At 40.5% G+C, this 11,791-nt stretch overlaps 1 protein-coding gene and 1 pseudogene across 2 annotated transcripts in view; one reads left to right on the forward strand and one right to left on the reverse strand.

Annotated features, from left to right (window-relative positions):
* TPRG1 (tumor protein p63 regulated 1) overlaps positions 1-7,380 on the forward strand; it is a 189,789-nt gene extending 182,409 nt beyond the window's left edge. For both annotated transcript variants that reach the window (XM_010853939.1, XM_010853940.1), the window contains exon 6: positions 6,872-7,380. In XM_010853939.1, the coding sequence (XP_010852241.1) occupies positions 6,872-7,066 (195 nt within the window). In that variant the 3' untranslated portion in view covers positions 7,067-7,380. The remainder of the gene's footprint in view (positions 1-6,871) is intronic.
* Positions 7,381-8,529: 1,149 nt separating this feature from the next.
* Positions 8,530-11,791, reverse strand: part of LOC104998648 — a 9,445-nt pseudogene continuing 6,183 nt past the window's right edge.

Raw genomic sequence — 11,791 nt, forward strand, 5'->3', positions numbered from 1 at the left:
AGTGAACTCCGGGAGTTGGTGATGGACAGGGAGGCCTGGCGTGATGCGATTCATGGGGTCGCAAAGAGTCGGACACGGCTGAGCGACTGATCTGATCTGATCTGATGGTGGGTTTGGCTGATGTTTTCTCATGATTAGATTGAAGTCTGCTTTTTTTAAGGGCAAAAATACTGCAGAAGTGACGCTGTGTCGTTTCACTGCATCATATTGCAGGTTCACTGTGCCTGTATGCCTTGTTACAGATATTAACTTAATCATTTGTCTAAGATGGTGTGTGCCAGATTGCTCCTTTGTAAAGTTAGTATTTTTCCTTTATAATTGATAAATACCTTGAAAGAGATACTTAGATGCTCAACCCATGTCTTTTGAAATCATGGTTTCTGAATAGAATTTAATATATATCCTTTGGCATCCAGGGAATTTTTATTGCTTTAGAATAGGGCATATCACAAGATTAAAAAAATACTTTCTCAAGTCTATGATGCATATTAAGGAAATTGGCATTCAAAGTCTGGAATCGAAAGGAGTAGGACTAAGGAATCTAAACTCTTTCTTGCCTGTGATAATATTTACATCTATAAATAGTAAGCTTTGGGCTTCCCTGGTGGCTCAGAGGTTAAAGTGTCTGCCTCCAATGGGGAGACCCAGATTTGATCCCTGGGTTGGGAAGATCCCCTGGAGAAGGAAATGGTAACCCACTCCAGTATTCTTGCCTGGAGAATCCCATGGACGGAGAAGCCTGGTAGGCTACAGTCCATGGGGTCGCAAAGAGTTGGACACGACTGAGCGACTTCACTTTCACTTTCACTTTCATCAGATCAGATCAGATCAGTCACTCAGTCGTGTCTGACTCTTTGTGACCCCATGAATTACAGCATGCCAGGCCTCCCTGTCCATCACCAACTCCCGGAGTTCACTCAGACTCTCGTCCATCGAGTCAGTGATGCCATACAGCCATCTCATCCTCTGTCATCCCCTTCTCCTCTTGCCCCCAATCCCTCCCAGCATCAGAGTCTTTTCCAATGAGTCAACTCTTCAATTAGGTGGCCAAAGTACTGGAGTTTCAGCTTTAGCATCATTCCTTCCAAAGAAATCCCAGGGCTGATCTCCTTTAGAATGGACTGGTTGGATCTCCTTGCAGTCCAAGGGACTCTCAAGTGTCTTCTCCAACACCACAGTTCAAAAGCATCAATTCTTCGGCACTCAGCCTTCTTCACAGTCCAACTGTCACATCCATACATGACCACTAGAAAAACCATAGCCTTGACTAGATGGACCTTTGTTGGCAAAGTAATGTCTCTGCTTTTGCATATGCTATCTAGGTTGGTTATAACTTTACTCCAAGGAGTAAGCGTCTTTTAATTTCATGGCTGCAGTAGTATGCTTTAAAATATTTTTGAGCAATTCACTGGGATTCATACAATAGTCTGATGAAGTTGGTATTTACCATCATTATTATTTTCCCATTTTCAGATACATAAACTAAGATCCAGGGAGATTAAATGATTCTTCTAAAATCTAACCATTAGTTTTGGGCAAGGAAATGTACTTTTTTCCCCCACTGTACTCAATGATGAAGGGGACATGGTTAGATTGCTGTGAGGTGGGTATGTCCATGTAGAGGAATGTGGCTTCTTAGTGAGTATGAGGCAAGGCAAATAAAACAATAGATGAGTGACTGGAATCTGCCCACTTAAGATCACTTCTGACCTTGGTTACTTTGTGATTTTAAACATAGCAATTAAATTAAATACTCCTGTTATTGAAATTAATTTATTCTTCCCATTTTGCTTTTCTCTTTGGAAGCTTAAGAAAGAACACTTGCTGTTTTTCTTATCCAGTCACCAAAGCACTGGTGGAGTGTTCTGTGAGGAATCATGTCTTCCTTTCTAGAATTTCCAGGCTATATGACTACAGTTTGTTTCATTCAGTAACACGTAATATTTAAATCCATTCTAAGGTCTTAAAGAGGGTGCTGGGAGTAATAATAAGAGGTAACTTCTGTCTGTCTTTGTCACTATAGCCTGAAACTCATGGTAAACAAGAAAAACTTTGTTATCTATTAGATTCTTTAGTCAGGGAAATGAGTTTAAATTGAGGTTTGACATTATCTAATTAGGTAACTATTACTTTATTGAAAACCCACAGATATCAATGCACTCTAGCAAACTTTATGTTGTTTATCATAAAGTCACTATTTTTTTTAACTTCTGAGTTGTTGAAGTTCCAATACTTTGGCCACCTGATGTGAAAAGTCAACTCATTGGAAAAGACCCTGATGCTGGGAAAAATTGAATACAAAAGGAGATGGGTAGGGGTCAGAGGATGAGTAGGTTAGATAGCCTCAGCAATTCAGTGGACATGAATTTGAGCAAACTGTGAGAGATAGTGAAGGACAGGGAAGCCTGGCGTACTGCAGTCCATGGGGTCACAGAGTCAGACATGACTTAGTAACTAAACAACAAAATTAGCCCCAAACCATAGATTTCAATGCCTCTTTCCAAAAGAGTAAGCTGAGGCTCACAAAGGAGAAGTGAATTTATGATAAGGTAACAGAACAAGTAAATCACAAAAGTTTTATTTGCATGGCTTTTCTTTCTTTCCTATTTTTTGTCCCTTTTGTGCTGTGCTGTGCTGTGCTAAGTCACTTCAGTCATATCCAACTCTTTGTAGCCCTGTGGACTGTAGCCCTTCAGGTTCCTCTGTCCAGGTAAGAATACTAGAGTGAGTTGCCATGCCCTCCTTCAGGGGATCTTCCCAGCCCAGTAATCAAACCCAGGTCTCCTGCATTGCAGGTGGATTCCTTACTATCTGAGCCACAAGGGGAGTCCATGAATACTGGAATGGGTAGTCTATCCTTTCTCCAGGGGAATCTTTCCAACCCAGAAATTGAACCAGGGTCTCCTGCATTGCAGGCAGTTTCTTTAACAGCTGAGCTATCAGGGAAGCCCCTTGTTCATTATAGACTAGGTCAAATAGTAATGATGGATATATTCTAAAGTTTAGATTTTTTTCTTACTAACAAGGAAACTAAGGCTACAATGGAGAAGTGGTTTGCCCAAGGGCAGTTTGGTATAAAATTAACAGTCCAGGATAAAACTTATATTGAAAATGTGATTATGGGTAACGACAGGCTTCTCTTTCTTCATTGAATCATCACTCTGTATTAGTCCCTCAAAGCAAAGATTGGTCCTCCTTATGGAGAAAAGGAGAAACATTGGTCACTTGGTTGAATATGCATAATGACTTATATGGATATTGGGATACACTTTGAAAGTTTTAATTTAGACTTGCAAGCCAGTTCCCTAGAAAGCGTATTTGGATCTCACTGTGAATAGTCCCTTGTTCCTAATATTCTTATTTACCATTGTGCAGAAAATGGATTGACTCTGGACAAAATCATTTACTTTCTCTGAGCCTTGATTTCTAACATGGAAATAATGATACCTTCTTTTACTTACCTGAGTGGCTTATACTGGAATGAGTTAATGGATATAATTGGGCTAATTGGAAATACAAAGATCTGGGCTTTCCTATTTCATTTCCTTCTTTATATCTCTGTTTGCAGTGCTCCCTGAATTACCCTCCTCTCAACCCAATTCAACCCGATTTGACCAAAAGAGTGATTTTTTTTTTTTATTTACTCATTTAACTTGAAGTTCAGGGTAGGCTGATCTAGTAACTCGGATGGTTTTGTGAAGAATTTCTCAGTCTTCATGTCTTAGGTCTTTCACTTTTATTGTTTTCAGTCTCAGTCAGGTTTTCACTGTGTGGCCAAAATGACCATGAATACCTTTGGACTTGGATGATGTTTCACAGCTGCATTGGTCATGTGCCCATACCTAAACCAATCTCCTATGGATTCCTCTGATTGGTTAGAACTGACATGTACTAAAGCCAGCTCCACTTAAGCTATTTGCACTAAATGGAAGAATGTGGCTCTCCAAAGGAAAATAGAGGCATTCTTTTTTAATCTTTTAAAAATTAGTTATTTATTGGCTGTGCTGGATCTTTGTTGCTGTGCAGGCTTTTCTCAAGTTGTGGGAGTGGGGGCTATTCTCTAGTTTTGGTGGGCAGGCTTCTTATTGCAGTGGCTTCTCTGCAATGAGAAAAAAAGAAGATGGGGGTGGCAGAGGATGAGATGGTTACATAGCTTGTGCTGTGGAGCACTAGCTCTAGGTGTGAAGGCTTCAGTAGTCGTGACTCCTGGGCTCTAGAGCACAGGCTCAATAGTTGTGGTGCATGGGCTTAGCTGCTCTGTGGCATACATGATCTTCCTGGATCAGGGATGAAACCTGTGTCTCTTGCATTGACAGGCAGATTCATATCCACTGTACCATCAGGGAAGCCCTGAGGCACTCTTATTTGAAGAAGAATCTCAAATAGAGAGAAGGATGCTGGGTTAGAAATAACAGCAGCAGTCAGCTAGACCCTCTTTAACCTCATTTCACTTGCTGAAACCCCTAGAGGATTGTCTCAAATGTCTCCTTTGGAAGTCATTTTTGATCCTCTAGCCATATATGATTTCTTTTATTTTTCTTTAATATCTTGTGCCTGTTTTTGCTGTTTATTTTCATGGACTTTGTATGATCATTACAAGTTCATTTTTTAAATATTATTATAGTGCCACTGCTGTGTGGGCTTCCCCGATGGCTCAGTGGTAAATAACCCACCCATCAAACTGAGATAGCCACTATGGAAGATGGTATGGAGATTCCTTAAAAAACCAGGAATAAAACCACCTTACAACCCAGCACTCCCACTCCTAGGCATATACCCTGAGGAAACCAAAATTGAAAAAGATACATGTACTAAAGTGTCCATTGCAGCACTATTTACAACATCTAGAATATGGAAGCAACCTAGATGTCTATCGACAGTTCAGTGCAGTTCAGTTCAGCTGCTCAGTTGTGTCCAACTCTTTGCGACCCCATGGACTGCAGTACACCCAGCCTCCCTTTCCATCACCAATTTCCGGAGTTTACCCAAACTTATGTCCATTGAGTTGGTGATGCCATCCAACCATCTCATCCTCTGTTGTCCCTTTCTCTTCCTGCCCCCAATCCCTCCCAGCATCAGAGTCTTTTCCAGTGAGTCAGCTCTTTGCATCAGGTAGCCAAAATGTTGGAGTTTCAGCTTCAACATCAGTCCTTCTAATGAACACTCAGGACTGATCTCCTTTAGGATGGACTGGTTGGATCTCCTTGCAGTCCAAGGGACTCTCAAGAGTCTTCTCCAACACAGCAGTTCAAAAGCATCAATTCTTCAGCACTCAGCTTTCTTTATAGTCCAACTCTCACATCCATACATGACTACTGGAAAAACCATAGCCTTGACTAGATGGACCTTTGTTGGCAAAATAATGTCTCTGCTTTTTAATATACTATCTAGGTTGGTCATAACTTTCCTGCCAAGGAGTAAGCATCTTTTAATTTCATGGCTGCAGTCTCCTCCTGCAGTGATTTTGGAGCCCCAAAAAATAAAGTCTGCCACTGTTTCCACTGCTTTCCCCATCTATTTGCCATAAAGTGATGGGGCCGGATGACATGATCTCAGTTTTCTCAATGTTGAGCTTTAAGCCAACATTTTCACTCTCCTCTTTCACTTTCATCAAGAGGCTCTTTAGTTCCTCTTCACTTTCTGCCGTAAGGGTGGTGTCATCTGCATATCTGAGGTTATTGATATTTCTCCTGGCAATCTTGATTCTGACTTGTGCTTCATCCAGCCCAGCGTTTCTTGTGATGTACCCTGCATATAAGTACATTCTATCTATCAACAGATGAATGGATAAATAAGCTGTGGTACATGTATACAATGGAATATTATTCAGCCATAAAAAGGAACACATTTGAGTCATTCTGATGAGGTGTACAAACCTAGAGCCTATTATACAGAGTGAAGTAAGAGAAATATAAATATCATATTCTGACACATATACATGGAATCTAGAAAGATGATACTGATGAATTTATCTGCATGGCAGCAGTGGAGAAACAGACATAGAGAACAGACTTGTGGACCTGGGGTGAGAAGGGAGAGAGTGTGAGATGCATGGAAAGAGTAACATGGAAACTTACAATACCATATGTAAAATAGAGAGCCAGTGGGAATTTGCTGTATGACTCAGGGAACTTAAATAGGGGCTCTGTGACAATCTAGAAGGGTGGGATGAGGAGTGGAATGGGAAGGGGTTTGGGAGAGATCAGCCATGGTGTACCTATGGCTGATTCTTGTTGATGTTTGACAGAAAGCAACAAAATTCTATAGAGCAATTATCCTTCAATTAAAAAATAGATAAAGTGGCAAAAAAGAAAGAACCCACCTGCCAATATAGGAGATGTGAGAGTCGCAGTTTCTACCCCTGGGTCGAGAAGATCTCCTGGAGGAGGGCATGGCAACCCACTCCAGTATTCTTGCCTGGAGAATCCCATAGATAGAGAACCCTGGAGGGCTACATTCCAACAGGGTCACAAAGAGTCAGACACAACTGAAGCAACACACTCACTGTGAGGGCAGAGGCTATATCTCACTTGTCTGAATCTTCAGCAGTACATGACAGGTGTCTGATCCACACTAGACTATCAGCAAATATTTGTTAAACTGACTTCTTAATGTTGTACAAGGTATGAATAATGAAAAATAAATAAGGTGTGGCAGTTAATTTTATTATGTACAAAATGTATTAACAGATCAATCTATTAGAAGACTAACAGAAGCAATAGTAACAATTCCAAGAAATGATTTCTGTTTAAGTAGTAAGAATAAGTGCAGCTCCAGGAGAGCAGTCAACTTTTGTGAGGACTGGCTGGGGAGGGTGTGTCTCTGGACCTGCTTTGCACTCACTAATTCTGTGTGTTCTTTTCCTCTTCAGTTATCTGGGTTCACGTCTAAGCTTGTTCCAGCTATCCAGAATACCCACAAGAATTCCACTGAATCTGGAAGAGGAAAGGGATTCACGGTGCTCACTGAACCCATATTGATTGAGACCTACACTGGGCTAATGTCATTCATTGGAAACCGAAACAAACTTGGCTATTCCCTTGCCCGGGGGAGTATTGGTTTTTGATACTCTTTTTGGTGGATAAATACATCATCCATAGCTACATCATTACTGAAGATTCTGTTTCAGCTCACCGTATTTTTAGATTGAAATAATCAGCTACTTTTAAATAGTATCACATGATTTTAAATATTTAGTATCTTAGGAGATCAAAAAGCTTGATTAGACTGATAAATGCACACTTCAGATCTTTTATGAAATTTCTTAAAATCAGAAAATAAATTCACCTAAGTATATTGAATAACATTATCAAATAAATACCTGATCATAAACTCAGGGCAGACCCTCTGGGTTCTTGTTTTTCAGTCCTCCAAATGTGGGCACGTTCTGGGTCTTTATTTTCAGCCCTTAGATCCTGATCTTCTCTCTCACTGGGGTCTCAATCTGTATTATTTCAGTTTCCTTTTTATGAGGATGACTTCCAAATCCATAGTCCCATCCCTGGTATTTCTGTAAGATTCAATTTTGCATTTCTGTCTGCTGATTATCTATATCAGTAGCCACTTATATTCAGCTTCTTCAAAATTCTGGATTTCTCTATGAGATTTTAATAGTCACAGTTATCAGTTTTGATGTCTTTAATCTTCTTGCCAAATACATTCCATGTAGTATCTCTTTAAGTCTGTCTGGGTTGCTATAACAAAAATACTACAGGCTGGGTGGCTAATAACATACATTTATTTCTTCCAGTTCTGGAGGTTGGAATTCTGAGGTTAGGGTACCAACCTGATCAGGTGTGGGCCCTCTCCTGGCACTTAGATTTCTTGCTATATCCTTATAAGACAAAGAGGCAAGAGAGTTTTGTTGTGCTTCTTTTATAAGGGCACTAATCCTGATGCTGGGAAAGGTTGAAGGCAAAAGGAGAAGGAGGTGGCAGAGGATGAGATGGTTAGCTACCATCACTGACTCAATGGACATGGATCTGAGCAAACTCTAGGAAATAGTGAAGGACAGGGGAGCCTGGTGTGCTGCAGTTCATGCGGTTTAAGAGTTCGACATGACTAAGCGACTGAACATCAACAACAGAATCTCATTCATGTGGGCTCTGCTCTCATAAGCTAAGGCCCCACCTCTTAATAGCATGACATTGGGATTTCAATGTATAAATTTAGGGGGATGGCACAAACAGACCATATTTAGCATTAAGCCCAATGTCCAGATATCAAACTAAAGTTTATTCTTTCAAAAATTTTCATATATTTCTCCTTTTCATTCGCACAGGTATATTATTAGATCACATTTTAAATTCTGTTTAGCTGGATAATTGCTATAACCTTTTAGTTGGTATCATTTCCAAGGCTGAGCCTCTTCTAATTCATTTTGCATTTGTTGCCAGATTCCAAAAACACAATTTGATCATATCATTCCCTGATCAAGAACTTTCAGTGGCTCATTTCCTTTTTGCTGTTTTTTTTTCTTTTTTGATTGATTGTTCTTATGTTTTATTTTTCAGTAGCAGATCTTTCCTTCTAATGAATCTGTTTCAGATGCCCAATATGTAAAACAGGTAGAAGTAAGACCACTGTGGTTGAGACAGAGATGGGAATGCCACTGACCTCCTGTCTTTTGGGTCTTACAAGTGCCTTCTGTGGAATGTCTATGGATTCTAGAGGGGATAAGAAACATTTTTTTCAAAAACACTTTTGTAATTCATTCTGTTTACACTTTCTTTTCTCTCACATTTCCTCTTTGTCTCTTCTTGACTTATGTCTAATTGTAAACAACTCAGGAGATTATCTCATTTGTTTTTAATCTCAAAAAAACTTTTAATGCTGAATTCTATGTATTATTAACATAATCATCTTTTTGCCTGTCCTAAGACCCAAATTTGAGACACCTTGGCTGGTATTCAATTTTAAAATTCCAGCTTTTTGGGGGGAGAGGATGCTTATGTGAAGTCTAACTTTAAAGTCTTTTCTTTAACCTGCTTACTTCCTCAATTTCAAAGATTTGACCTCTGATGTTTCACAAACATCAATTTGAAGGAGGCATTCAAAATCCAAACCTTGAATAACTCTCGTTTGATTTTGTCTTTATCTTTGTTTACTTCCATTAGTACTTCTCTCCCTCTCTTTCCACTTCCCAGGACCCACATTTTTTTCCCTTCATGATGGCAAATATTGTTACAGTCCCCAAGGCAGGAAACTTCTATTCAGACTGTAAAAGGAAATGTTGAAATCCTTAGCTGTCCTGTCAACAGTAGTGGAATGAAAAGTCGTTGGATTGCTTTGGCAGTGGTTCTGAAGCAGGCACAATTGGCAAATTATTATTAACAGTGCTGCCCGAAAATCCCCATTTGCCTCAAGATAGTGGCATTTGTTGGCAGAGGTCTATGAAAGGTCCAGCACATTCTCTTTATTTACCATTTAAGGATCAGTCTGACAATTGACTTCTTTCTGCATATTCATTCCCTTTGAATTTTCTAAGTTGGACTGTTCCCAAATGACCTTTGAAAGGATATAGTGCAAATCAGAAAAGATGAGAGGAGGGTGATATCTCTTAACCCTGAGGTCCAGTCTGTAACAATAGGGTACCAAAGCTGTTTAGTGTGAGAAGAGTGATCTCAGAGATGGCATGAGAACTATCTTCATATTTCATACAGACCATCTTGTGGGATATTCTAGAAACTGATAAGTGGGACCTAGGAAGCAGGATTATGATCAGAGGATAAGAGGATTCAGGGATTTGGATGGCAGTTTAAGATAAGAAAGAACTTCTTATACTTAAAAATGCCCAAGGATGGGAAGCACTGCTCTTTGACATATACTAGGAGGGACTAATGGAGAAGGCGATGGCACCCACGCCAGTACTCCTGCCTGGAAAATCCCATGGACGGAGGAGCCTGGTGGGCTGCAGTCCATGGGGTCGCTCAGAGTTGGACACGACTGAAGAAATTCACTTTCACTTTTCACTTTCGTGCATTGGAGAAGGAAATGGCAACCCACTCTAGTGTTCTTGCCTGGAGAATCCCAGGGACAGGGGAGCCTGGTGGGCTGCTGTCTTCGGGGTTGCACAGAGTCGGACACGACTGAAGTGACTTAGCAGCAGCAGCAGGAGGAACTAAAGTGAATGTTGTGAAAGGGGTTGCTAAAGAGATGATTGATAAAATCTTTTAAAACCAGGGACCTTATAATTCTTTAAATAATTGTTGTTAATCATTAAGTAGTGATAGTTGCTCAGTCACATATGACTCTGTAACTCTCTGGACTGTAGCCTGCCAGGCTCCTCTGTCCATGGAATTCTCCAGTCAAGAATACTGGAGTGGGTAGCCATTCCCTTCTCCAGGGGATCTTTCCAAGCCAGAGATCAAACCCACGTCTCCTGTATTGCAGGCAGATTCGTTACCATCTGGGCCACGAGGGAAGCCCCAGTCATTAGTTAAAACACCCTTTTTTGTCTGGAAAGAGTTGAATCAGTCATGTAAGGCCCTGGAAAATTAGCTTAATTTTCCTAAGGTTTAATTTCCTCATCTGTAAAATGGAGATGATCCTATCTCTTTTGCCTACTTCGTTAAGATCTTGGGAGGATTCAATGAAATGAAGTCAAATTATTTTATTAAATAAAAACCATTGAGTATCTGCCTGTAGAGCAATGCCACTTTGGTGCAGAACCTCAGACAACATCCAAGGGAACTAAATTCAGTTCTTCTGGGAATTATTTTTCTGGTCACTATGGGCCTGCTGGGGCTTCCCATGTGGCACTAATGATGAAGAGCACACCTGTCAATGCAGGAGACATAAGACATGTGGATTCGATCTCTGGGTGGGAAAGATTGCCTGGAGGAGGGCATGGCAACCCACTCCAGTATTCTTGCCTGGAGAATCCCACGGACAGAGGACCCTGGTAGGCTACAGTCCAAAGAGTCACAAGAATCAGACACTACTGAAGTGACTTAGCACACACACATGCATGAACTTACTCTCTCTTTACCATTTGCCATGTGGTATTCCCAGTGGACAGTTGGGTTTCTTGTCCATAAGCTAGACAACCAGCCACAACCCACAAACCAAAGACCTATATGTGTCCCTGGGCTTTTCCTTCAGGCTATTATCTGAACTATACCAGTAAAGTTTCCCAAAGGGGCAACATAGGTCTGATTGGGAATAAGATTAGATACAAGGGGCATTAAGTATAAAGCATATCATCATAAAAATGTCATGGTTGGCCATCTTCTCTATCTGTTCTTTATCCATTCAAGAAATTCCACTAAAAAATCTCCAGTAAACCTCCATTCAGAAACTATTTGAACAATTGATAGATTGTTCATAGTCTTCTGATGTATCTTGGGCAGTTTTGATGGTTACAAATTTCTCCTTCTGTCTCTTTTAAGTAAAAGTGATCTGCCACTCTCTTTTATTTAAAAACAAAATTCCCATGCTGGAGTAGATTCAACTTGTTTCCATTCCTGGGTATGGGGAATTGGGGTTACAGAAGCAAAACTGACGCATTCTTTAACACTTACAAAAAGAGAAACTGCCAAGAATCACCACACCTAGGCTTCCAGTGGGCACTTGGGCTTTTTTGGAGGCTGCCCCTTGGCCATCCTCTAAGGCAGAAAAGAGAAGCCAATTTATGAGGATCTTTTGCTTTGAGCCCTCCTCTCATTGTCCCTTTGCTGAAACATTCTTAAGGAAGCCAATTCATAGAGCCCTGGGGTTAAGGAAGCATAGAAACCATCTAATCCAATGCTTTCATTTCACAGAACACAAAGCAAAAGCCTAGAAATTGGAA

This window comes from Bison bison, unplaced genomic scaffold (assembly GCF_000754665.1).
Source record: "Bison bison bison isolate TAMUID 2011002044 unplaced genomic scaffold, Bison_UMD1.0 scf7180017864333, whole genome shotgun sequence".
Taxonomy (NCBI): Eukaryota; Metazoa; Chordata; class Mammalia; order Artiodactyla; family Bovidae; genus Bison; species Bison bison.